At 32.9% G+C, this 26,413-nt stretch overlaps 4 protein-coding genes and 1 long non-coding RNA gene across 11 annotated transcripts in view; 2 read left to right on the top strand and 3 right to left on the bottom strand.

Annotated features, from left to right (window-relative positions):
- The first annotated feature begins 3,104 nt into the window (after nt 1-3,104).
- LOC105136688 (elongator complex protein 3-like) lies at nt 3,105-7,574 on the top strand. Of its 2 annotated transcripts, XM_011042125.1 has the most exons (10): nt 3,105-3,659; nt 4,667-4,736; nt 4,849-5,021; nt 5,518-5,692; nt 6,003-6,169; nt 6,238-6,457; nt 6,550-6,654; nt 6,907-7,059; nt 7,220-7,401; nt 7,446-7,574. In XM_011042125.1, exons 1-9 carry the CDS (start codon nt 3,190-3,192, stop codon nt 7,376-7,378), a joined length of 1,692 nt encoding a protein of 563 aa, XP_011040427.1. In that variant the 5' UTR covers nt 3,105-3,189; the 3' UTR covers nt 7,379-7,401; nt 7,446-7,574. The 2 variants fall into 2 exon arrangements, with proteins under 2 accessions (XP_011040427.1, XP_011040426.1); XM_011042124.1 differs by having other exon boundaries at nt 7,220-7,574.
- Nucleotides 7,575-10,813: 3,239 nt separating this feature from the next.
- Nucleotides 10,814-12,966, top strand: LOC105136687 (Radical SAM superfamily protein). The gene is made up of 2 exons (XM_011042123.1): nt 10,814-11,777; nt 11,870-12,966. The coding sequence occupies exons 1-2, from the start codon at nt 10,969-10,971 to the stop codon at nt 12,495-12,497; spliced, it is 1,437 nt and encodes a 478-aa protein (XP_011040425.1). The 5' UTR covers nt 10,814-10,968; the 3' UTR covers nt 12,498-12,966.
- Nucleotides 12,967-13,291: 325 nt separating this feature from the next.
- LOC105136686 (uncharacterized) lies at nt 13,292-14,177 on the bottom strand. Its single transcript, XR_844398.1, has 2 exons — nt 13,880-14,177; nt 13,292-13,775 (listed from the first exon to the last, which is right to left on the bottom strand). It is a non-coding gene; the product is annotated as an uncharacterized LOC105136686 (long non-coding RNA).
- A 1,758-nt stretch (nt 14,178-15,935) lies between these two features.
- LOC105136685 (formin-like protein 5) lies at nt 15,936-21,219 on the bottom strand. Its single transcript, XM_011042122.1, has 9 exons — nt 20,844-21,219; nt 20,442-20,535; nt 19,343-19,428; nt 19,022-19,071; nt 18,848-18,914; nt 18,683-18,764; nt 18,204-18,592; nt 17,226-17,750; nt 15,936-16,579 (listed from the first exon to the last, which is right to left on the bottom strand). Exons 1-9 carry the CDS (start codon nt 20,922-20,924, stop codon nt 16,361-16,363), a joined length of 1,593 nt encoding a protein of 530 aa, XP_011040424.1. The 5' UTR covers nt 20,925-21,219; the 3' UTR covers nt 15,936-16,360.
- A 3,840-nt stretch (nt 21,220-25,059) lies between these two features.
- LOC105136684 (B3 domain-containing protein Os02g0598200-like) overlaps nt 25,060-26,413 on the bottom strand; it is a 3,480-nt gene continuing 2,126 nt past the window's right edge. For 3 of the 6 annotated variants that reach the window (XM_011042119.1, XM_011042121.1, XM_011042120.1), the window contains one exon: nt 25,060-26,249. In XM_011042119.1, the coding sequence (XP_011040421.1) occupies nt 25,515-26,249 (735 nt within the window). In that variant the 3' untranslated portion in view covers nt 25,060-25,514. The remainder of the gene's footprint in view (nt 26,250-26,413) is intronic. The other 3 variants (XM_011042118.1, XM_011042117.1, XM_011042116.1) reach the window with 1 other exon arrangement.

Genomic DNA, 26,413 nt, shown 5'->3' with positions numbered 1-26,413 from the left:
AAAACAAACACATAATCATATAAGGGAAGGGGGAAGGGAAGCAATTTAAAAAACTTGTGAAATTTGACATTGTTAAATAAAAAAGACAAGTAATGGATCCAAATGAAATAGACAAAAAAAAACCGTATGATAGACCAAAAAAATCCCCTCAGAAATAAGCCTAGCAGGAACACCACTTAACCTCAAGCGTGGTAGCTTAAGCTCAGCTCCTTAAAGGACATGAGCTTGAGCAAGAAGCTTGTTCCCATGCAGGACACAAGCCTTGCTGGCCATACACCAAGCATGGGTGTAACATACCTTACATCCTTGGTGTTGCATATACACCCTAGCATCTTAGTGGGCTTAGCCTTAGGCTCGGGAGTGTGCCTCTAGTCGAAAATATTTGGGTACAAGTAGCACATCTAAATCCATTTCTCACCTTTAATATGTTTGAGTCCAGTATGTTTGAGTTCAAGCAATGTGATTGGATTTATTCTCACTTTTTATAGACTCAGTTATCACACCCAAACTTAGCATGTTTAGGCTAGGCAATACACCCAGACCTATTTTTAGCTCTAATTTGCAACATTGAGAAGTTCACCTAAATAGATGACCACCCTTTTAAGCTTATGACCTCATAAAGGATCTAAGGTGATATTTAAGTGGGCATGGCACCATTTGGACCAAACATATCAGGATTGATAAAATCACTTGTACATATCAACTTCAAAATACAACTAGATTTTGATTAATTTGATCTTCGATTATAAGAGTAGAAGAATGGTCATTTGATAAAGAAATACAAGGGGAAGGGAGGCAATTTAAAGAACATATATAATTTGATATTGTTAAATGAAAATGGTACGACCAGAATACCAAATGTTTAATTTTTTTATTTTTCAATCCTTGGATTTGAGAAAAGAGAAAAAAAAATCATTAGATTCTCTTTATTTTTTAGTCTTGGATTTAAGAGAGAAGATCACGAGTTGTCACTAATTTCAACAATTAAAATGGTTAATTTTGATATTAACGGGTTTTATTTAATAAAAAGAGTTCGAAGATGATTGTTTCATACCTCAATATTGCCTCAAAAAACATATCAAGGTTTAGAAAGAAAATTTTTACCCTAATTGATTTGGTGTGTTTTTTTTTTGTTTTTTAGGTTGACAAATTAGATTTTTTTTTTATGTTTTAAAGGGTATTTATTAGGTGTTTTTAAATGAAAATAGTTTTTTAATTAGAAAAAGTAACTTAATCTAAACCTTATAGATATCAACTCGAATCAACCTAAATGGATGATCTTTTTGGATAGTTATTTTATATAATGAGTAATGGTGTCAAATATTAATATTGTCAAACTTAACTGAAACTTGACATAAACCTAATTTAAGATAGATATATATAAATATATATATATATATATAACTATTTTTTATTTAATAATAAATAATAGTTATATAATGAATATTCTTATAGATATCTAAAACTTGATGAATAAGATAAAAATTAAAAAATATCAATTAAAAAAATAATATTAAAAAAAAGAAGATGTTATGGCTTAATTTTTTGAACTTGCATTCTAGACTATAAACTAAATTGATATTAACAAGTTTTCTTTTTAATTTATATTTAACTGTAAAAAATCAAAAAATAGCAAAGAAAGGACAGCTCTCATGCCTATAGTCTAGCTTGCCAGGACCAAAGCAAAGAAACATATGGATTGGCCTTTAAGCCTAAGCTTATATGCCTAGGCAAAGAGTCTACCCTTATTTAAAAAAAAAAAAAATGCACACGCAATGTATCACCTATTAATCTATATGCTCAGATTTCAATCATCCAGTGGTGGCTCTAAAATCAGATAGGCTTCTTTTTTCATAAAACTTAATTTTAAGTAAATTCAGCTCTAAAATATTTAATCAATATCCTTAAAACATATATAAACTAATTTATCAATTTAAAAACTCTAAAAAAGGGTCGAAAACATAAAATAAAATCAGGTTAGATTTTTTTTCCCAACTTAGATTTATTTTTTTAAACAACTACTATTAAACCTTTTTAATCTCATAAAACCTATAAGCCTAAAAAAATTCTATTTTAATAGTCCATAATGTCCTAACAACCTTCTCTCTCATCATTACAATTTGATAACCTCTTTTTATCATTTCTTTATCTCTAGATTGAAAAATAATATAAAAAAATTTGATATCAAAATTGATTTTTTTTAAATATAAAAGATCTAAATTGTGTAAGTTGTGTTAATTTAAAAATTTAAGAATTTAAGTATATTATTTTAAATATATTATGGTATGCAATCCTTGATTAAAATTTTTTATTTTTTAAAATCTTATTTTTCTATGAGAATTTAAAATCAATTGGTTTTTAATTTTAAATAAGTTACCAAAAAAATACACATACCATCTACGTACCTTAGGAAACACGTTGTAGATTATAAGGAATATTTTGACCGGCCTCTTTATTTTTTTTTCATTTATAAGTGCACCTCACCCTTGAACAAAGCACAAAGCTTTATTAAATTTACAAAGAAATATATGGATTATGCCATGTAATACTACACTTGTGAATTAAATTATATATGCATTCGGTTCCGCCTCTTATTTTATACATACTAGAAAAATCGAAACAATGAAAAATAAACAGGTTTTTTATATTTTAATAAAATTTCATATTTGGATTTATTTTGATTGTTAATAATTAAATTTTTAATAAAATTCAATCTTTAAAAATTATACAAAAATAAATTATAGGCTAGCTCCTCTGATTTATAATTACAAAGAAAAAAAATTAATGTTAAAACTAAGTTTTTTAAAGTACTCATTTACATAAAAAAATTTATAAGAGATCTTTAAAAAAATAAAATACAATAACGTGAGAGTAATATAAAAAACAAAATAAATTAAATTCTATCTTTTTTAAATATATAAATTCAATTTATTTATCAATTAAATTTAAATTAAATATTATTATAATTAAATTTAATTAAAATTGTAATTACTTTTCAAAATATTTTTTATTTAGAAATACATTAAAATAATTATATATATATATATATATATATTTAAAAATAAATTTAAATTTTATCACACCCCATTTAAAGCACAATGCCAAACGTGGGATCAAGTCTTAACACAAGGGAGGGCTTCTTTCCCTGCGTATTTTTCAGCTTTCCCTTTCCTCTCCCCACTCTCTCCGATGGCAACTGCAGTAATTACCGAGACCAAAAAACTCCCGCGGCCGGGTCGCGGCGGGTACCAACATCACGGACTAACCGAAGAAGAAGCTAGAGTCCGAGCCATAGCCGAAATCGTCAATTCCATGGTAGACCTTTCGAGGAAAAACCAAACTGTTGATCTTAACGCCCTAAAATCCGCCGCCTGTCGCAAATACGGCCTCGCACGTGCTCCAAAACTCGTCGAGATGATCGCAGCATTGCCGGAATCCGATCGCGAGTCACTGCTACCGAAACTCCGGGCTAAACCTGTACGCACAGCATCAGGAATTGCAGTTGTTGCCGTCATGTCGAAGCCGCACCGGTGTCCGCATATCGCGACGACGGGGAATATTTGTGTGTATTGTCCTGGTGGACCGGACTCTGATTTTGAGTACAGTACGCAGTCGTATACTGGTTATGAACCTACTAGTATGCGTGCGATTCGTGCTAGGTAGGGTTTCAGCTGCAGGATTGTCAATCATTTATAGTTTGAATTTTTTGAAAAGCCCTTTTTTAAAATGATTACTTTCAGTGTCATAATAGTAAATTAGTTGAAGAAGATAATTGATTTATTTTGGATCTCATTTTCCATTAACTGGTGCAAATATAGTATTAGGACGCTAATATCTTATTAGTTTTTGTATGGTAAACTTTTTAATGCTTTCAATTTATTTATTTTGTGCAGTAAATGCCTGTGTGTTGATTTTGAACTTGACATGAAATAGTGTAATAAATAGAGCTTGATTCAAATTGAGATTTTTGCTTCAGTATCCTTCTTGTTGTGTCTTTATCTACTTATTCGTAGAGGTTGTTCTAGGGTTTTAGCTGACCATATTTGTTGACGCGTTGACTTTTGCCATTTATTATGTTTTCCTCATTAGTGCAATTTGTACCAAGAACCGAGATTTGAGCTTAATCATTTGTCTGTGGTAATAGAGAATGAGGTTAGCATGGTAGAGTCCGTTGAAATTGAACTTGCATGGTCAACGTTTATGCTCTGTCTGATGCATAGCTTTGAGGTTTGAGGGCCTAGTTTCAACAACCTATCCAAAACAGTGGATATGAAAGCCAAAGAGAATTGTTTCCTTGCCATTTCGTATACTTACTTGGCCTTTATATGCTAAGATGAGGTTTCAGGTAATAGCTATCAGAGGAGTGTGAAATGTTAAAGGTTTTGTGCCTTGATTTTTTTGTTGTTCAATTTTAAATCAAGAAATTACTATATGACTATTTTGATTTTTAAAGTTGGATACTTGAAGATGAGAAATTTATGTTTCTGTTTTATGCATGTGAGGGTGACTAGTTGGAAGCAATAGCTTCTCAGATTGTCTGGTCCATTAACTCACTGATTTCTGTTTCCACCAGTTATAAAGGGTCAATGTTTTTCATGATATCTGGTAGTTGAATTTTCTTATGATGATTAGAGCCTTTATTTACATGCTTTATTTTTGGCTTCAGATATAACCCATATGTCCAGGCTAGAAGCAGGATTGATCAGCTTAAGAGACTGGGTCATAGTGTAGATAAGGTATGATTGTTCTCTGCATTTATATTTTAGTGTTTGGTTTTATTGTTTTAAGTGGCTGGATCTGTTAATAGGCACCTTGCCACCTTCTGATTAATGTGTTATATGTTTTCAGGTGGAGTTCATATTAATGGGTGGTACTTTCATGTCATTGCCAGCAGATTACCGTGATTACTTTATAAGGAATCTTCATGATGCTTTATCAGGGCACACTTCTGCCAATGTTGAGGAGGCAGTTGCCTACTCCGAGCATGGTGCAACAAAGTGCATTGGCATGACAATTGAGACGTGAGTTATCATCTGGACTTTCTTAGATGGAGAATCTCATTCCCATGTGAACATTGTTGGAAGTGAATTTGGGCCCTTCAGAAGTCTCTTCTTGATATTCTGAATCACAATTTTTTTTTTTTTTTAATCTAAGATGATTATTTCTGTTGAACCTGTTTTCTTCCTCCCTTTAAGTTTGAGGCTACAATATTTCATATAATTACATGCTGATTCCTCGGGTGTGTGAGGGCTTGGGGTATTTCTAGGTTTAGGCTATATCGTTTGGTGTCTTGTTATTCGCTGTACAGGACTTGTTAGAGCATTAAGGGTGGTAATTGTAGTTGATTAACTGAGATGTTATACAATTGAGCTTACACTTTAATCTAGCCGATCTCAAAGAAATTCTACTGGGTTTTGATGATTTATTGTGCATATATTTTTTGGCATTAGTTTTGAAGCTAGTAGAATTATATTTGATCTTTTATAAAATAAGTTGTTTATTTTGTTAACTTATCAGGAGGCCAGATTATTGTCTTGGTCCTCATCTACGCCAAATGCTTTCATATGGGTGCACACGATTGGAGATTGGAGTTCAAAGCACGTATGAGGATGTTGCTCGAGACACTAATAGAGGACACACTGTAGCTGCTGTTGCTGATTGTTTTTGCTTGGCAAAGGATGCTGGTTTTAAGGTGTGAGCTGTGCAGTGCCCTGTAATATAATGCTTATAATCTCAATGAATTTTGGGGTGGCATGTAACCTGATGCCTGTATCATGCATCTATGATTAGTTTCTCTTTAAGTTGCATGACAGTGAATAGTTTCAAAAATGCATCATGTTCTCACTTAAAAACATACCCCTTTTTAAATAACATTGAGTTGCTGTTATTTCATGTTGTTTCCTTAAGGTGATGGTGTTTTTGATCCTTTTTTATATTTTGATTAGTGATCTAGGTATGTTTTTCCTTTGCTTATTTGTCTCCGTTATATTTCTTTACTGTAGGTTGTTGCTCATATGATGCCTGATCTTCCTAATGTTGGGGTTGAGAGAGACTTGGAAAGTTTTCGAGAGTTCTTTGAGAGTCCTTCTTTTAGAGCTGATGGGCTCAAAATTTATCCTACACTTGTAATTCGTGGAACTGGGCTTTATGAGCTATGGAAAACTGGCAGGTATAGTGTCATTGTTCTTTGCATGTGTGATTCATGAAGTACTAATCATTGTTGATTCAATTTTGTAGGTATAGAAATTACCCACCTGAGCAACTTGTAGATATTGTAGCAAGGATCCTAGCCATGGTACCCCCTTGGACTCGTGTATATAGAGTTCAACGAGATATTCCTATGCCTTTAGTTACATCTGGAGTTGAGAAAGGAAATCTCAGGGAGTTAGCCTTAGCTAGGATGGATGATTTGGGCCTGAAATGCCGTGATGTCCGTACACGTGAGGCTGGAATCCAGGTGAATGAATAAGCTATTACCATCAAATCAGGTTTTGTGCTATTGGCTATGATAATTTGAGATTCTAACAAGTGTCTCTGTTATGCCCATAGGACATTCATCACAAAATTAAGCCAGAAGAAGTTCAACTAGTTCGCCGTGAATATACTGCTAATGAAGGCTGGGAAACATTTCTTTCCTATGAGGATACACGCCAGGTATTTTGGGACATCTTATCCATGCATGAATGCATGTCTTTTCTTGTCATTCACTGAGAGGAAAATGAAGTCTTTGAATCCTTTAGGATTTCAGTATTTTGTTGGAATGTCTTGAGGAGCTTTTGTTGGTAATAATTGAGAGAACTGTCTAATTTAGCTGTTTTGGTGTTAGTTGCTTCTTAATTTAGATTACTGGAGAAGGTTTGATTGCTGAGCATAGTATGACGTTTCAAATGATTCTTTTGCTCACAGGATATTCTTGTTGGGCTACTGCGCTTACGAAAATGTGGCCGCAATGTTACTTGTCCTGAGCTTATGGGGAAGTGCTCTATTGTTCGTGAACTCCATGTTTATGGAACTGCCGTTCCTGTTCATGGGCGAGATGCGGAGAAGCTGCAACACCAGGTAACGTAGAAATGCCATTATATTGACTCTAGTAAAGCAAGGATTGTTTGATCAATTTGTTAGGCTACTAGTTAAACTTTGTACTTGAAAGGTTCAACATGGAAAATAGATGCTTGCAGGATTATTTTCCTCTCTTTTTACTTTCTTGTTTTCCCAACAGGGTTATGGTACACTTTTGATGGAAGAGGCAGAACACATTGCTCGCAAGGAGCATAGATCAACCAAAATAGCTGTCATTTCAGGCGTAGGAACCCGTCATTACTACGGAAAATTGGGCTATGAGCTTGAAGGACCATACATGGTGAAATTTCTTTCTTAACAACATAAAAGTGATGTATTAAAATTTTGAAATGCTATTCTAGGTGCTGGTATAGAAACTTATTAAAATTTTGTAATGCTATTCTAGGTGCTGGTATAGAAACTCATACTTCCTTTGATCATTTGTTTCTGTTGTTACGTATCCTTAGAATAAAAAGAAAAAGAAAAGAATAGTTTATGCAGGAGTTTTTTCGGTTTTTGTGCACTGTTTATGGCCCAAACTGTGCTTAGTGGGAGTTGCAATGTGGTCCCTCAAAATTTATTTTAAAAATAAAAATAATTATTTTTATATTTTTAAATTGTTTTAACATGGTAATGGTTTTAATAAATAAAAAAATTTATTTTTAAATTGTTTTAATAAATAAAAAAATTATTTTAATATACTTGTAAGTAAAAAGTATTTGAACTGTCATTATTATTATAATTCTAAATATATCCTTATATACTAGATATATATCCTTATATACTAGATTTTTTAGCGTAAATGAATGTTTAGAGTAGTTGCAAATGTTTTTTATAATAGTATTTTTTTTAAAAATTGTTAGAATTGATTTGATATAATTTGATTGATTTGATAGATTTAAAACTAACTTAATCTAATGATAAAAATATAATTTAATTTAAAATAAATAATAAAAATTGTATATATATTTTTTAAATATCGAGATAGAAATATATTTAACTAATTTGAATTAACATGAAGTAATTTGTTAACATGTATGTTAGGTTAAAATATGTTATGATATTTAATTTTTAATAAATATAATGTTGTATGATAAAATTTAAAAAAACAAAAATAATTTGAGTTAATTTATTAAACTTATAAGATTGAAATAACTAAATATAAAATAAAATAAAATAATTAAAAAGCTAAATTCTTAATTAATCTAGTGTTAATTGAAAAAAATAGTTAAAAAAAAAAACTTGAGTCAATTAAATTAACCTATTAAATACATAGTCTAGTCTATGTTATAAGATTGATATAACTTTATAAAAAATAAATTAAAAAAATTTATAAAACTCAATTTCTAATAAATTTTATATTGAAAGATGAAATAAAAAAAAATATTGATTAAAAAGTAAAAAACAAAGAAAAGAAGATAAAATTATTTTAGTGAATAATATTTTATAAAAAGAAGTATAATAAAAATAAATTAAATAAAATTATAAAATATAATTATTAATAAATTTAATATTGAAAGATAAAATTAAAAAGATATATAAATAAAAAAACAGAGAAAAAATTGTAATCAATAATATTTTATAAGAAAGATTACAGTAAAATCACCTTATTGTTTTTAGCTTTTTCTGTTAAATTTAAATTGATGTTGGCCTTTTATTGTTAAGGTGTTAGTAGTGGGCTTTTTTTACCAAAAAAGAAAAAGAAGAAGAAGAGATGAGCTGTGAATTATTCTACAATGGGGGTTTCTTATGTGCTTCACTGGTTATATAAAAATTTAAGTAAATTAATATATTTTTTAATTGATTTTGTGTTATAGCTCAGTTGGTTAGCTATCGTATCTAAGTGTCCGTTAAGCATTGTGGTTGTGATTAAAAATAAATATAGGACTGAAGTATTTAATTAAGTTGAATCATATAAATACCCCTTAAAAACTGAGGTTCAATCTCAGTCTTTGAAAAGTAATTTACAATTATTTTTCTGTTCGTGTTCTACTCTCTCTCACCAATACTGCTAATTAAGTAACATAACTTTCCCAACCCAAGCTAACATTCTCTCTTCCCTTCCCCTCTGTTTTCGATGAACAAATTAATTGATTCTAATTTTTCTCATCACTTATCTATCATCAATATTACTTTCTTCATTTTTATTTGATCAACACCAATATAAATTCTCTTATTATTATTATTATTATTATTATTATTATTATTATAAGTTAAAAGGTCAAAATTTATATTATAAAACACGGCAACATCTATATATATATATATATTGCTGAAGACATATTCTATATTTAGAAATTATATATATAATAGTTAATTATGTATTTATTAATTGTTAAATAATGTTACATCATGTAATTTTTTTTAAAAAAAATTATATAACAATTAGGTACCTAACTTAAATAATATAAGGTACCATGTAACAATTTTATTTTCAAAGCTAGATTTTTAAAATTTTTATTTATCAGCATGATTAATAGATTAAGTATCTATTTAACTCAAACTTCATATAAAAAGCATATTAATAAAACATGATAAATATTTTTTTCAACTATAATTTTAATTAAATACATCAAAATTAAAAACAAATCTCACAAAAACTATTTTTTATTAAATTGTTTTTTTAAGTCACAACAATTACAACACCAAACAAACCAACAAACAAACCATTCAATATCTAAGAACATGAACAATAAATAATTTATCATTTATATATATATATATATATATATTTTAAAAAATAGGGAGTAAATAAAAATATTAAATAGGCCAATGCAGACCTACCTTCTAGGTTTGCACAAGTATGAACTGTTATTGGTTAGCCAAGTACTAGTCTTGACTCTTTTAATTTTTTTTTTACGCTCTAAAAAATATTTATTAAATTGAATTACTCCTCAATTTTAACATGAATTTTAAATGCTATTATAAATTTATATTTGAATTATAATATTTTTTTCAATTATTATGTATCTAATAATAATAATAATAATACCAAGAATAAATTGTTCATTCAAATTGTTTTTTTATTTTGAAAATTTCCAAATATATTTTGAATATGATTTTATTATATTTATGATTCTTTTAAATTTCAATAAAAAAACATAAACATACTATTTTAATAACATATTTTAACCATTATAAAATATTTCTTTTAGTATAAATAATGATTCTAGCTAGAGATCTTGTATTCAACAACTATCTTGTATTTAAGAAATTATCTTAATAATTTTATTTTTCAAAAAAATTATATTTATTTTTGGGTTTGATAATAATACCAAAAAATCTTCATAAACTTGTGTATGTTTTTTTAGTAGTCCTTTTGAATAGTGATTACTGATTAGATTAATTGAATTATAAGTTTATTAGTTAGATTGTCATATCATTTTTGTTATATACAAGACATAAATAAGAAATTGTGAAGCAACAAAAACATAATTCGAAGCGTAACTTATTTTTCATTTTGGTTATTGAAATTTTTTAATTGTAATTTTATCCTTTTAAATTATAATAATATGTTTTTGTACATTGAGATTTATTTTTATTTGTACTTTCTCTCATGTATAAAATGTAAAGGGATATTTTGGTGATGAATTAAATATCAATATTGTGAAATAAAAATTTGTAATTTATCTTTAAATATTAAATTTTTATATTTTATAAAAAAAATTATATTTGTATGGATTGATTTTTCTTTATTAAAAACTAATTTAATATTGAATTTGCAATCTAGTGCGGGTCACCGGACTAGCATGGATACAAAAAAAGAAGATACGAGATCCGAGTGACAGGAAGGCATCTTCATCGGACATAGTTTTAACGGCCAGAAACGAACTAAACTGAAGTCATACCATAGCAACTCTCTGATTTTCTCTCGCCGGCCAGCACCGTTGACAAGAGCCCAACCCAACCATGCTAAAATCAACCTTCGTTCCAATTCTCTCAACATTTCCAACCAAATCCAAAAGGCTCCCTACAAAACTTCCATGGCTGAAGATCATCACCAACACCTACACACAAAGCCCACAACCTATTCACCAAAATGCCTCGCTTACCACACCACCACCATCACCACTTCATCAACACAACCACCCTCCAACTTCAGCTTACATTCACCTCCCTTTCTGCCGCAAACGCTGCCACTACTGTGACTTTCCAATTGTTGCTCTTGGCACCACAAACCCAACCGACAACGACCCGAGAATCTCTAACTATATTGAATTACTTCAACGTGAGATAGTCTCAACAAGGTCGGATTTTGATACCATTCCGCCACTTGAAACTGTGTTTTTTGGTGGTGGGACTCCTTCTTTGGTGTCCCCAAGGATGGTTTTGTCGATATTGGATACGTTGAGGGTGAAATTTGGAGTTTGTGAGGGTGCTGAGATATCTATGGAAATGGATCCTGGGACCTTTGATGGTAGGAAAGTTAAGGACTTGATGGGGATGGGTGTGAATAGAGTGTCTTTAGGAGTTCAGGCTTTTCAGGAGGAGTTGCTAAAATCTTGTGGGAGGGCACATGGGGTTAAGGAGGTTTATGAGGCAATTGAGATTTTGGGGTCATGTGGGGTGGAGAACTGGAGTGTTGATCTTATCTCTTCACTGCCTCTCCAGACTCCACAAATGTGGGAGGAGAGTTTGAGGCTCACCATCGAAGCGAGGCCTAAGCATGTGTCTGTTTATGATCTGCAGGTTGAACAAGGCACGAAATTTGGAGCATTGTAAGTAACAGAATTCATGGTGGGAAACAGGAGTTTTTCCTTTCTTTTCTTTCTTTTCAGTTTTGAGATTGATCTTGCAAGTATTTTGTTAGGTACACGCCAGGGGAGTTTCCTTTGCCATGCGAAACACAATCTGCTGAGTTTTATAGAATGGCTTCCAGGATGCTTACTGATGTGGGTTACAGACATTATGAAATTAGCAGTTATTGTGAAGACGGGTATGAATGCAAGCACAATTATACATACTGGAAGAACAAACCCTTCTATGGTTTTGGCCTTGGTTCTGCTAGTTATCTCAATGGATTGAGATTTTCTAGGCCAAGGAAGATGAAAGAGTACATGGGTTATGTAGAGAATTTGGAGAACAGAGTGGTAAGTTATTTTGGGAATAATCTTGTTGATGCCAAAGACTTGGCTGTGGATATAGTGATGCTCTCACTTAGAACTGCAAGAGGCCTCGATTTGAGGTCTTTTGCTGAAGCATTTGGTGGATCACTTGTTCATTCTCTTTGCAAGGTCTATCAACCCTACATCGAGAGCGGGCATGTGGTTTGCTTGGATGACAAGCGAAGAGCCATGACTGCAGATGAATTCAACACCTTGTTTTTGAACGAAGATGAGATAGCAAAGGGGTTATCTTATATCCGGCTCAGTGATCCAGATGGTTTTCTGTTATCAAATGAATTGATATCCCTTGCATTTAGGGTCATAGATCCCTAGAATTGCATCTCCTTGCAGAACCTGGAACTTGTTGATAGTGGATCTATTGAAGATGGCCTTAGCTGACCGGCATTTTTTACCACAAGCAGTTCCTTCATTCTTGGCACTGTTGTGTAGTGGGCAATAAAAGGCAAATGAGGTACAAAACACTTGTGGGGTATGGTATATTGCTTTGAGTTTCTGGTGCATATTTGTTATTGAGAAAGATACCTCAACTTCTGTATATCCCAGAAGTAGATAAAACATGGTGGTGAGATAGAAGCAGCCTCAGGGGAATATCTTTTCAACTGAGAAAAGAACAATCAGATATTCATGGTCTGGTTCCTTTCTCGAGACACCAGAAAAGCAAATTGTTAGGTTTGGAAGCTTTTGCAAGAAAATAGTTCAAGACAAGCTACAACTCCGATACAGCAGGGTACGCTGTTGGGATGAGCATTTAAATACATCAATCGAGATGATTTCACTTGCGCTGCTAATAGTTGCGCAAAACAGCTGATCAGGTGTCTAAAGTAAACAGGAATTTAGATAGTTTTGCAATTGAAATTTGCGTTTGCATCTAATTTATCAGTTGATATGCGAACTGATAAATTTAATCTCCCAGTCAAGAATTAAGGATTTACACTGTTTATAGCAGAAATTGGTAATGTAGTCATTTTTAAAGCTGGTTACTTGCTCCTAGGATACTCCTACAACTCAAAAGGGAGGGTTTGATGGCTGTGAAACATGGCATGACCTTTCATTTCTAAAAAAAGAACCTCCATTGAGCAACTAATCTCAATTGTGAACATGCCATGGAATTTTCAAAACAGTGGATTGAAGAGACTGTCTAAACTGTATTAACATAAATTATTAGGGGAGGAAAATGATACAAAGCATGTTCAAATTCCTGGCATTCTGTGTAGGATGCAATTTGAAAACGAAGAAGAAGGCCAATATATGGTTGATCAATTTGAACAGCAAGTTGTATGGACTTAATGTTTTCTTCAACAGATGCCTCTATCATGGATAATAGATACCACACCAAGAATCTTGACGGAAATTCATGTGAGTTTTAGCTTCCTGCAGATATTCTTATGGAATTCATTTCTCCATTGTACCTTCAGAGTCAATAAATCTTTTAAATCATTCTTCTTCCTCTTCTCACCCTCCATTTCTTCAACAGATTTTGATTCCTGTTCGTCCCATTCTTCTCGTAGTAAGATGCAACTTCATAGTAGCTGATTGATGCAGCGAGTTTTCAAATATAGCATAACCCTATGAATTGCAACTTGATCGTAGCTGATTGACAGTCAACGATATCATTATCTTAGTCATGATTTAACTATGGAAACATAAGCCATAAAAATTAACACAGGAAACTTCGAATTGAAAAAACAAATTACCATCAGCTACAACGGCTTCGCCCTTGCTAATTTCACCGTAGATGGATAAAATGTTCATGAGAATGTTGCATAAAGTCAATAAATAGTGAGAAAGATTTCAAGAACAAAGCATCGTACCTTTGATGCAAATAAACAGTAAGACTGAAAGGGGGATCAACATCGTAGTCAGTATTGAAATAGCCAGAGTAGAATACGCTTGTTTTCTTCCGCACAGATAAAAAGATTGTGCAAGTAAACAGCTAAGCATAAAACCTTTCACCCTCTGGCATCCAAAAGATAATTTACAGGTTAATCTTAAGAGTAGATACCGGCAAGCTGGCATGAATGTATGATGATCTTAGTCGTCTTATGGATGATAACATAGAACAATTGTATGATACTTTATGATCCTACAGTTTTGAGGTTGTCGCCAAGTTTAAACTTCTTCTGTAGACAAAAAGCATTACCTTACCACAGGAAAAAAAGAAAAAATATTTTCCTTAAGCTAGTGTGGGCATCACAAAAAAAAAAAAAAAAAATTGAAACCGAGGTCTGTAATAAAGTTTCAAGATTGATTTACTGGGTTGAGATTAAAAATAATATTAAAAAATTTCTACAGCATAAATAATTTTTTATATTTAAAAAAATTTAATCTAAGTCACAACGTCATTAAACTAGTTCTTGATTCAATATAAAATATATTAATAAATATATTGATATGACAATTATAAGAATCTATACATTGTCATGAATATATATATAAAAAAAAGCTAAAATAAAAGGAAAAACACAATAATAATAGAAATATTTTATTATTTATTGTAATAATATAATTATCATTTTATCAAAATCAATAACCTTGATGTTAGGGATGGTGTTAGGGGGGTATTTTTATATTTTTGCACAAGTCATTATTATTATAAGATTAATTGAAGGTATGATTATCTTTTTTATTTAACATAGTAAACTTATTAATCTACCTTTAATAATAAAATTCTTAAAACTATCATCTAGAAGCTTTTATGTTATTTTATTTTGTTTAGAATAATAAAATGATTTAATTATTCTCAAAAATAAATTTCAATAATAATCTTCAAGGTATGATTATAATTATTTTATTTGTTGTTGATAATTTTCTTTTTAATCATGTTATTAACTTAACTAAATTTATTAAATTCATTCGAGTAAATGACTTGTATATTAGTTTTTTTTAAAAAAATTATTTATATTTTTTTAATGATTAAAAATAAATAAATTAACACGTGTACCCCATGTAATATATAGCATGTTCCATGTTGTTATGAGAGATCAATAACATGATTAGAAATGTAATTATAATTATTTTTTAAAGTATTTTTAATTTGAAAATATATAAAAATAATATTTTTTATTTTAAAAAAATTATTTATTACATTAGTACATCAAAATAATAATAAAAAATAAAAAAAACATTAATTTAAAGTAAAGAAATAAAAAAATAATTTTTTTTAAAAATATTTTAAAAACATAAAAACAAACAAGCAAGACCTGTAATTTTAGCTTGCATCAAACCTGTTTGGAGGGGAAGATTCAGTATAAGGATAGCATGTGAGAGTCCTCTGAGGTTCAAACCCACAGTTTACATCTTATTAGCCCTTCACTCCTCGTGCTTTTGGAGGAAGAACACAATTTACCCTAAAAAAAATACATCCTGTGTTATCCATGAAGTTTACATTTGATACGCAAGGGACAGAGAATAGAATGAAAATAGGACAAGGAATAAGGATTCCAGATTTGAATCACAAAAATGTTGAAAAATAATTCATCCTATCAAGTACCCAAGAAGCATCTCTTACAATATACAACTATCTTATTTCAGCGAGACTGGAGTCATCTTGTTAGCTAGCCAAATTACACTACATCATAAGAAATGGAAAGGCAATCCATTACCATTCAATTTTTTGAGAGGGAACCAAGCAGTGTAATTTATCACAATCAAATTATTTTCGTTGGATCCAATAAACAGCATCAACTGTCCAATTTTGGTGAAATCTTTGCGTGTAACCTGGGACATGAAGAACATAAAACAAGCAGAACAGGCAGCACCAATGTTCAGCAACTCATTTATCAATGAAAAGGTGTTGTATAATTTAAAAACATCTCTTACAGATGTTGAAAATCACTAAGCTACAAATGAGATGAGAAAGGAAATACTAATCTTCAATCCAGTACAGTTTCCAGCTTGATCCAAGTCAACATATCTACGTTCCAGAAACAATGGCCAGACTTACCCCAGCCTCGATAATCGAGATGTTTTAATATTTTTTGAAATTGTTAAACAGAGCATTGATGATACAGTGAGAGGGTCCAGACAGAACAGTGATAATGGAACCTAGGACATTGGCAATACCAAATATTTCTGCTCAATCCCTGGATCCACCACAGTAGCCTGTACACATTTGTTCACTTTGATTTCAAGCACGGCTTGCCTTATCTTTGCCCCCGTCACCAGCTATAATGATATTAACCATCGAGAGCACCAAGGGTTTTCATGTCTTCTAAAAAGGCAATATATGAGTCATCAATACTCTGAGACTTTGGAGCTGATGATGAGTTAGTAGACTCCGGCTTCACAGTGATTGGAGCTGTTGGCCTGGTAGCTACTGCTGTATTTGAGGTTCCAGCTTTTGGTTTTGGTTTAGGGATGACAGCCTCTCTCCTCACTCGAACTGAGGCAGGAACCTGAAAGAAGACCAGAAGTTAGGCTTGACTCTAAAATAATTTAATGAAACTGGAATTGTAACGCACATGAAGGCTTGCTCTTCCAGAGAAATATAAAATTGTTTCAATGCAGAAAGATAAACCAGGCAATTATGTGGCAATATTCTAGCTAATTCTAACTAACCGCTACAAGCTAACACAAGCAGGGTGCATGCACCCCTTCATGAAATTCCCAGGTAGAACGATTAGCATTCATTGGACTATTCAATAATGACTGGTGTTGGCTTTTTTTTCCTTCAAGATATGCCTTATCACTCAATCCATTTACTGGCTTCTTGTCAAGTTATACTAGCACAGCAATCCAGGATTGTAGGGATGAATGTTCAGCATCCACAAATCATAGTTACTGGTCAGTAATCACATCAGGTAGTTGCCTCAGAGTAGAAACCTAATAACTATTGATGCTCTAACAGTAGACAAGCGATGAAGAATCAAACTCATTATAGAGTGTGCTGCACTGTGGTTGCACTTTTGCACAAAAAAAAAAGGGAGAAATTTCAACCATATAATTCTTTCTTCTATAGTGTAGTACACTGAGAAGGCAGAGCAGCGTAGTTTTTAAATTGGAAGTAAAAAGAAGAGGACTGATAGGAAAAGCCAAACTCACCATAGCTGTAAGTTCTGGAGTGTGCTGTGCTAGCAGCCTTTTAACAACAGTGGATGCAGCAGATTTTACATATGATGGTTTCTGAGGAACAGGTGGCCTACTTGCAGCATCTTCTTGTAAAGGAGGAGGACCAGGTGGAAGGGGTGGTCTCATCATTGGAGGAGGTCCAGGTGGAGGACCATAAGGAGGTCTGGGAATAAATGGGACCGTCACCCCTGGAGGAGCCATTTGGTTGGGAATTCCAGGGGTTGATAATGGTGGCCGCATATTTGGTGGAGGTGGAGGTGGAGGTGGAGGGAAACGCAATATTCCAGGGGGTAATACATCAGGCTGTAAAGCTGGGATCAAGGCTGGTCCAGGTGCTCGAGGCTGTTGCCTAGGAGGAGGTGGTGGGGGAACCATTTTAGGGTTATCCATAGTTGCTGTGGTATTGGCATCAGCTTCAAATGAAGTGTCTTCAGTCTGATTAGTAGCTGACTTAAGTGGAATTGCAATTGGAGGAGGTGGAGGGAGTGAAGCAGGTACCTATATTAGAGCAATGAGATGTCACATTAACCACAATTATCTTTCATATTAATATTTGACAACAATTTCTCTATCTAAAAGATTAGAATGGAAAGCTTCTAGAAAGGTATTTGAGAAATCAGAGACTGGTTCAGTTTAGAACAGTGAGGCAAATTTAAAAACTCTGCTTGTAAATACTAAATAGTTCACAACTAGACGAGTTGATTTCACACTAGTGTACAAGAACATTCATTTCATATCTTTAGATTGGTTTGAGCTGAATGGACCAAGTTTTTGAGATTCGGGCAGGGTACATGAGCCTTTTCTTGGTGCTAGACTACCAAGCACATGCATATGCTTTTCCCGTCCACCAAGACAAATCATTTTTATTTTATTTTTTAGTCAATTAGTGTACAATGTCTAACAGTTCTGTCCTGCTTTCAACAGCATGCATAAAGAAGGTAAAGAGTTCACCTGAACAGTATCATTGGAGGATGATTCATCTAACAATGCCGATATGTTGGTCTCCCTCTCGCTTTCATTTGTGCCAGGTGGTGGCGGCTGAGCAGACTGTTGGAGGGGTGGAGGTGGAGGAAGAGGTGTGTGACTCAATACTTGGTCTTTTGGTGGAGGACCTGGAGGAGGGGGAGGTAAGGGGGGTGGAGGCAATGACATGCCCAAGCTTGAATCTGCAGGCTTTGGTGGCATCGGAGGTAGAGGAGGTAGGGGCAATGAAGCAGGTATAACAGAGCTATCACCAAGGCCTAATTCACCGCTCTCTGGCAAAGGAGGAGGTATTTTTAAAGCAACATCCTCTGATTCAGTTGCAGAGGATGAAGCACCGGATAAAGGTATTCGGGGCCCTGTAGGTCAAAGTTAAAAGCAAAGTTAGAAACACCACATAATTCCAACAGCATATCTTAAACCTGAAAAATAAAAGGAAGGGTACAGACCTATAGATGATTTATACATGGGAGGCTTTCCAGGTGGTGGGGCTCCAGTAGGATTCAGAGTAGGGTGATAGTATACAGAGTCCTGCAACAACAAATGTTTGGTAAGTAATTATGAGGCCAAATAGCACTAATTCACAAAAGCAAAATAAAGCCAGCCAGGCATACTTCAGGCTTTGGATGCTTGGCCCGTTCTTCTTCTTCTGTGGATGTCCTTCGAAGAGGGCCCAAATGACTGCCGCAGAAGACAAAAGTGCAATTTGTCAATAGAAGAAAGGTGTGTAAGCCCTAATGGTTCATGGACAAAAGCAGAAATGGATAAGAAAAGAGAGGATACTTCACCTGAACATCACAGGGGTTTCACCCTTCTCTTTCATTTTATCTTCATATTCCTGTCCATGAGAGTACAGAAAATGGTTATCACATTAGTATAACGGATGCTACTTATGTCTATATAGATAGAAATGTTAAACTCCTACTGATTCATGGACCTAACTTGAATGGTGCAATGATTGTGTATGCAGCTCAGGCATCAAACGTAGGTTATTTTCCAGATTCTTGAATATTTCAAACTTGAATTACCAGACCACTGTTTTAATTTTTGGATACACAAACAGATAGAATTAAATGGAGGAGCAGAAAATATGGCATTATAATCATTACCCTTCTCTTCTTCAAAACAAGGCTAAGAGTATCCTGAAGTTGTCTTTTCTTGTGTTTTCTTGCTTTGTCTAAAGCACCATCAGCCTCTGCACCAATACAGCATACAAATAAGTTCAAATGGAAAGGCTGCCAAACCAAGCTTCATTTGAAAATTAGATTTAGCAAAAGCATAGTCTAGAGCACACCAGCGAGCAATAAAATGAAGAGCAGTTATTGAAAACTGATGCATAGCAAATAGAAGCTAATGCAACCGTAGAGTGGCTCAAAACTATATATTGTAAGAATCTTCTCTTTTGTACTCACTTTTAGTAAATGACATACTAGAAGATTCAGGGGTTCATAATAACCCAAAAATTATCTTTCATGAACAAGAGAATTCATAACAGATAGATATTCTACATTTGATGTGTGAGGCCATACACATACTAGCACAAAGGCTGAAAAGATTGTGCCCCCTCCCTCTCTTCTCTTTTTTCACCAGTAGCCTCTCTCTCCTCTAAATTTGTGTACTCAGTACCTTGTTAATTAAGAGAACCAGACTCTTTAGGTCACTATCTCGGAATTGACAACCATATTATGAGCTGTGCGGTCATTAAATTTCAAAACTCTAACAAACTACACAATGCTTGCCATTACACCATTCATGCAGCTCATGCCAAGCAGCCCAGAAACAGTACTTGAGTCTTTGGAGTGTAAGAGGGAACAATACAAAGGATAAAATATCAATTGGTTACGCAAGCAGCAATGCGGTATGTTTAACGTAATATAAGATCAAAGCATAGCTTAGAAGGAGTTTAACATTCTATATTCAAGATTAAGATAAAGGTATCATCTTCTCTCTAGGCTGTTTTCATTAAATTTTGCAGCCACTTTTGTACACAGCCTATGTTCTTTGCTAATATTTTATGTGGTGTACAATTTAAAATAAAACCCATAATTAAAAACCCATATTAACTAGAAATAACAAAATATACATTCTACTATAGTCACTTTCAGGAAAGAAAAATAAAAAATAAAAAATGATTCGAAATGACTAATAAACTACTCTACTGCAGGTAATAAAAAATAAGATTCAACAATTAGAAGTTAAAAAGCTTACTCATCAATTCCAACTTCTCTATCTGATCCTTTATCACCTCAGGATCCTTCTTCAAAATCCCCACCTCTCTCACCTTCTTTCTTTCCTTCTTGTTCTGTTAGTGTCAAACACAATCGCAAGAATTTTAAAAATTCCAAGCTAAAATGACAGCAATTTTGTAATATAATTTTTTTAACTTACCACAACATAATAAACAAATAAAAATAAATAAATCAAATCCAATCAGAAAAATCATTATACCAAACAAGGGAAAAAAAAGGGAAGCAGATTTCAGTGGAAAAGCAAAGCAATTGAATGAAATTTTGCAAAGATTACGATTGACGGTTCTGACAGGGATTAAATTAAAACCTAAACAAAAAGAGTGATAATTATAAAACAATTGGAAGTGAAATAATTAATTACCCGTTTTAATTCCTTCTTACGGAGTTCCTTTCGATAAGCATCCGTAGGGTTCATAACTTTGCCTCCTTTCGTCGTCTTCATCTTCTTCGCCTGTCTTCCTTTTTATTTAATTTGTTCTCCTCCTTTCTCAGTTGCTTTCAGATTACTGCTACAGCTATCTCGATTTTGTTCTACTGCATCAATTTAGGAGGCTTTTTTTCAGAATTAAATCCAAACAAACCTAGCAAAAATAAATAAATAAGTAAGTGCCGGAGGCTTGGGCTTAGATTTTGAATGACATGTCTCTCGCTACTCTCTAAATCTTGAAATGGATAAAGAGCCTCCCTTTTTCTTTTTTCTTCTTTGAGCTGAATTATATTTTATTGGATGAGACGTTATTAATTTTACTATATATATATATATACAGACTAGTATATTAGCATGCCATCCGTTGTGGTATAATATAATTTAAAAAAATATTAAAAATATAATAATATTTTAATAATATTATTAAACTTAAGTAAGTGGATTCTTCGGATCTAATAAATAATATCAGATCCACACCTGGATGCAGCAACTATATGAAATCCAAACATGATGATCAAATCTAAGTAGTTTGGATCTTGTGTGGTTGTGAAACTCAGTCACGAGTTTGTTATTATTACCCGACCCAAACACAAGTATTGTATCGCTATCAAACCCGAACTAGGATCTAACAAAAATTTAAGTGGAGATTTAAAAATTAATTTACGGTCTCTCCCGTGCACTTGTGTGAACAAGCGGGGTTCTTGTTTCTGTCCAGCATTATGTGTCATTTGCATTACAGGATCCTCGCAAGGATGGTTTAGATCTCACTGAAGCTTGATCAGGGAACTTAAACAATTCTTGATGAGGTAATCCTTCCGACATTCTATCCCAGGGTTTATGCAGAAGGGGTCTGCCAAAAGATATAAATCTATTCACATTTATGGTCTTCCTGATGTTTTCCGTTTCTTTTCTGTGTGCTCAGTTGGTGATATTAGAAGCGGAGCAGAAGGCGGAAGGAGCAGAAGAGACCGAAACTAGTTCATGAAACTGAGGCAAAAAAGAAGAATAAACGCTATACAGCTTCCCAATACATGAAGCTTCAACATCAGCTACCAAAAGATTTGGAAAAATGTTGGTATATTGACTAACTCATGCCTAAGAATTCATCCATTGTTCACAATCACTCGGTCCTTGTTGAAGCAGAAACATATAGTTTGAGTGTTTTCATTCATGACATGCAGGGTCTGCTGTGTGATTCCAAGTTATTCTACATTTTTTTTTGTGAGCTCGAGTTTCAGTTATGATTTTGAATGTCGCCTGTTTCTAATGTTTTAGTTTAGTCTCTTGCATCTACAGAAGCAATCTTTCGCCATCTTGTCAGTAATTGGTTCTAAAACAAAAGTTGAAGTGGAACTTTAACCTCTGGGCAGGCGTATTCCCTTCCTTTGAATGTAGCACAGTAATATGCTCGGAGCTGGCCTCTTCCTAGTAGTTCCGGGATGGAAAATGTTCTTGAAGGTCGGATTCTGCCTTGTCATTTAGCACACCGGCAAAGCTTGGAAACGAGTAGGAAATTTAAATCATTGTCTTTATCATTGAAGAACACAATCACCTCATGAATTTGATTAAATACTCATCAATTCAGAATCACGCTAATTATGGAGCTTGGGTATTCTATTCAGCTAGAATCCCATTATCTGATACATCATAAAATCTACTCCAAACCTAATCATCATATACTAATAACTTGAAAACCGCAACCTCCCGAGACCCCTCCCGACTCAGTCCCCACCCCCACTAGCGTGCGTAATAGATAGATAATCTGTGTTACACTGTAGATCGGGTTTTTTTTTTTTTTTTGTGCAAAAGTGCAACCACAGTGCAGCACACTCTATAATTTTTGCATGTCATGGACAGTTTTGTCCGTTGGTATTTAAACACTGATTCTATTAAAAAAAAATATTTACTATTAAATTATATATTATTCATCAAAAATACTTATTTTTAGTGATTTTTATTTTATCAATCAATTCATTAAAAATATAATTATCAATAAATTTACATAAAAAACACTTCAAATAAAAAACATTTACCAGCATAATCTTGTTAACATGTATATCAGTTATTTTATTTATATTACCGGTGATTTATATATTATTTGTAATATTTCTTATAATTTTTTTCTAAACTCTCTAGAACTCTATAAATAATTTAATCCATTGATGATTTTATTTGTAATGGTCAATAGCATTTCATGTAATATTTTTAACTCTTTTAAACTTTTTAATGCGATAATTCCATAAATAATTTGTTTAATATTTGAAAAAATTAAAAAAAAAAAGAAAAAAATTAAAAGAAATTAAATTAAAATAATCAAATATTTATTATTAATTTAAAAATTATTAACAATACATTCAGGATAGAATAAGGTCATGTGCTATGGGAATTAGTCAATTGGTAATTCCATAAATAATTTTTTTAATATTAAAAAAATTAAAATAAAAGGAACATAAAATATTAAAATTAAAAAACTAAAATTAAAAAATTAAATATTTATTATTAATTTAAAATTTATTACCTTGAATACGAAATAAGGTTATATCTATGGGAATTTTGGCAAATTTGCCTCTGGGTTTGGCCCCAGGTATGGGTCCTAATGCTTTTGTAGCTTATAATTGGTAGGGTTTCATGTTTCTGGGCCTATTTCATTCAAGACTGCAATGGCAATAGTCTTGGTTCAAGGCTGTGCCTTTTTGTGGTAGTTTCAGCTCTTGGGTCCAGAGAAAAGCCTGCTAGGATCATACCAAAACCAGTCCAGCTTGCTTGCGTGGCCAGTATCGGGCTCTTTATTGCTTTTCTGGGCTTGCAAGTCCATCAAGATGTTGGCCTTGTTGGGCCTGACCAGTCCTGACGGTAACCGCCTGCTCGAGCACAAATCTGGTGACCGGAGAATGCATTTCCGGCGAAATACGGAGGCCAATATTCTAGCTTGGTTCAGTAGGTTTACCAATCACATGTTATGGGTTAATGAAGGAAATTAGTAGCATGTTATATGGCATTATACTTGTCACATTGATATCATGGATTCGAGGAACTGGGGAGCTGGTGACAATAATTATGAGTACTTCAAGATAGTTAGTAACCTTATTCTATGAAGATATGCTAGGCAGGCAGGCACGACTGGCATTTTCTACACAATGGCAGAAATTGGAGGGTTTGTGAACGAAGGAGTTTTGTACACACCATAATTTTTTTTTTATATAGGAGTTCATTGTTCATCACCGTACTTATGGGGGATAAATCAGCTTGTTTACATTTGTGAAGAACATTGAAATGACTATAATTTTAAAGAAATTATGTTAGAAAAATGTTAATAATGACAGAATACATTTCTTGTTTAAAATAATTTAATCCAATCTACATCACCAAGATTTTAATATCAAATATATTCTAGAAGTAATAGAAAAAAATAAAATTTTAGATGATCAACGCATAATTTTTTATGATAATTTTGAATTTGCTCCTCAAATGGTTCAAGTCTCATAAATTTTAGGATCATTAAATATTTATATAATTGTTAACTTTAAAACTTATAAAGATAGTTATGACATGCACAAACTGATGCAAACATTTATATTAATCTAAAAAACATTACCTAAGATTCCACTAGGAAAACAAGTTGGGACCAAGACTAAATCCGATAAAAATATCCTTGAAATGTGGTTTCTTCAAAGTATAAATTTTTTATTGTTTTTGCCTAAATCAAGTAATTAAAGAAATGATCTTAAAGTTAAATAAGAGACCAAAAGGTCAAAAAAGAAGAAGAAAGTTTGGGGAGAGAACTTACAAGGCTCTGGCTCTGGCTGAGAAAGTAGGGGGAAACCCTCAAGAGTTTTGAGTTGGTAAGCAGGAATCAAAGTGAACATAGGAAAGAAAGTACGGGGATTATTTGTTTATGCTTTTCAAATTATTTTTTAAAGTATTTTTTACTTGAAAAAGAAAAATCAAATTAATAATTTCTTAAGACATTCTTTTATCATGTTTGATGTCATAATATTAAGAATAAAAATAAAATAAAATAAAATACTTTACATTTTCTCTGTGTTTCTTTAATAGATGAAGATCTCATTTGCCAAAAAAACAACATAGCAGGTTGCTCAAGCCTGAGCAAAGCACAGGATATTACAAGCATGTAGAGCTCTGAAGAATCAAAAAATAAAGCGTGCAACCTTCTATCATTACATATAACAATGTACTTCGGATCGACAAGGACATTCTGCAATGGCAACATCTTGTGATGTAGCCTCAACTGGACAAAATTCAGAAACAGCTCTTTAAAAGCATCGACAAACCAGCACTGGCAGCATAACAGCATTTATGATAAGGCCATGGTAACTTAGGCAGGGTATTTTATATATATATAAAATAACATCGCAAGGGAATAGTTTGTAGTGCAAAATCAGATTTGGAGAACTCGTCAGGTTAAAGAAAAGCATACAAGATAAGGTTCATCAGTAGTCGCTATCAAAGAGCTAATCATATGGAATGAATCAAGCACAATATAAGCCCAATGCTTCTCACTAGAATTTTTATCAGCAACATCTACCAACTGGTTCTTCATGTCAAAATCATCATTCCTTTTTCTCTCGTGTACTTTCTCACCCTTTATCTAGTCTCTTTGCTACCCAGGCCAGCTTCTTTTTGGGATCTAAAGGAGGCACCAGCATGATGAGACAATCTCTTAGAACCAGCTCTGGTTTTTCTGCTTCCTTCAATGCCCAAGTTGGCTTTCGACAATCCCCAGTTAGACAAGTCAACTAAAGTTTCCCCGTAATCTTCATGTTTCTTCCCTAATTCTCTATTGATCATGTCACTTGATTCTTCAACGCGTTCTGCTTTAGAAACAATCTTCTCAGCTCCAGTCTCTTTTTTATTAGTTGAAGTATTTTTTGCGACCATTTTGGCTTTTAACACATCATTCTTCAACTTGCTCTGGCCTTGACAAATCTCCTCACCAGCGAGGTTAGGGGTACTTGACACATTTACGTTCATTGAACCTTTATCCTTTGGGAGGCATTGACCATATTCAGTGTTCAAATTTTGAGTGTTATTTCCAGTCCTTTCCTTTTGATTTCTTCTCTCAGAAAAATCCAGCCTTTCACATGCACTCTTATCATAGATATGGACTTCAAAGTGTGATCCCATAATGTAATTGAAAATTATAAAATCTCCAAGTTCTAGCCCATGGTCTGAGGCAAATGCACTCCAGCCCTCTTGTAAAACAAAGGAATCATTCAGAATGGATACTTTTACTTTCCATCGTTGCCCACTTGAATCCTCGAGGAATGTTTCTTGGCCATTCAATGATGACACCATTGGAGTGAATTTGGGTGGAAAGTACTGCGATGGTATCACGATATTAGAAGAGATAAGCACATTGCTCATGTTCAGAAGTAAATAAGCTTGCAGTTACCTTATGAGGCACTGCTCAAGAAATTCAAGCAAAACACACACACACACTCTGGTCATACTTGAAAGTAAGGAAGTGATGCCACCTGTAGGGA

The sequence above is a fragment of the Populus euphratica genome, unplaced genomic scaffold (assembly GCF_000495115.2).
Source record: "Populus euphratica unplaced genomic scaffold, PopEup_1.0 scaffold60.1, whole genome shotgun sequence".
Lineage (NCBI taxonomy): Eukaryota > Viridiplantae > Streptophyta > Magnoliopsida > Malpighiales > Salicaceae > Populus > Populus euphratica.
Note: the sequence above shows the minus strand (reverse complement) of the source record. Positions and strands in the feature narration are given on the sequence as shown.

Bases quoted from the DNA above. Each gene is read 5' to 3' on its own strand.
- LOC105136685 (XM_011042122.1), bottom strand. From the start codon at position 20,924: ATGAAGACGACGAAAGGAGGCAAAGTTATGAACCCTACGGATGCTTAT. The intron at 19,429-20,441 runs GTAAGCTTTTTA...GTATTGGTGCAG, and splicing joins AGAGAAGTTGGAATTGATGA to AGGCTGATGGTGCTTTAGAC. The intron at 18,915-19,021 runs GTGAAGTATCCT...CTTCTGCGGCAG, and splicing joins GAAACCCCTGTGATGTTCAG to TCATTTGGGCCCTCTTCGAA.
- LOC105136688 (XM_011042125.1), top strand. From the start codon at position 3,190: ATGGCAACTGCAGTAATTACCGAGACCAAAAAACTCCCGCGGCCGGGT. The intron at 5,022-5,517 runs GTGAGTTATCAT...TTAACTTATCAG, and splicing joins ATTGGCATGACAATTGAGAC to GAGGCCAGATTATTGTCTTG. The intron at 5,693-6,002 runs GTGTGAGCTGTG...TCTTTACTGTAG, and splicing joins CAAAGGATGCTGGTTTTAAG to GTTGTTGCTCATATGATGCC.
- LOC105136687 (XM_011042123.1), top strand. From the start codon at position 10,969: ATGCTAAAATCAACCTTCGTTCCAATTCTCTCAACATTTCCAACCAAA. The intron at 11,778-11,869 runs GTAAGTAACAGA...GTATTTTGTTAG, and splicing joins GGCACGAAATTTGGAGCATT to GTACACGCCAGGGGAGTTTC.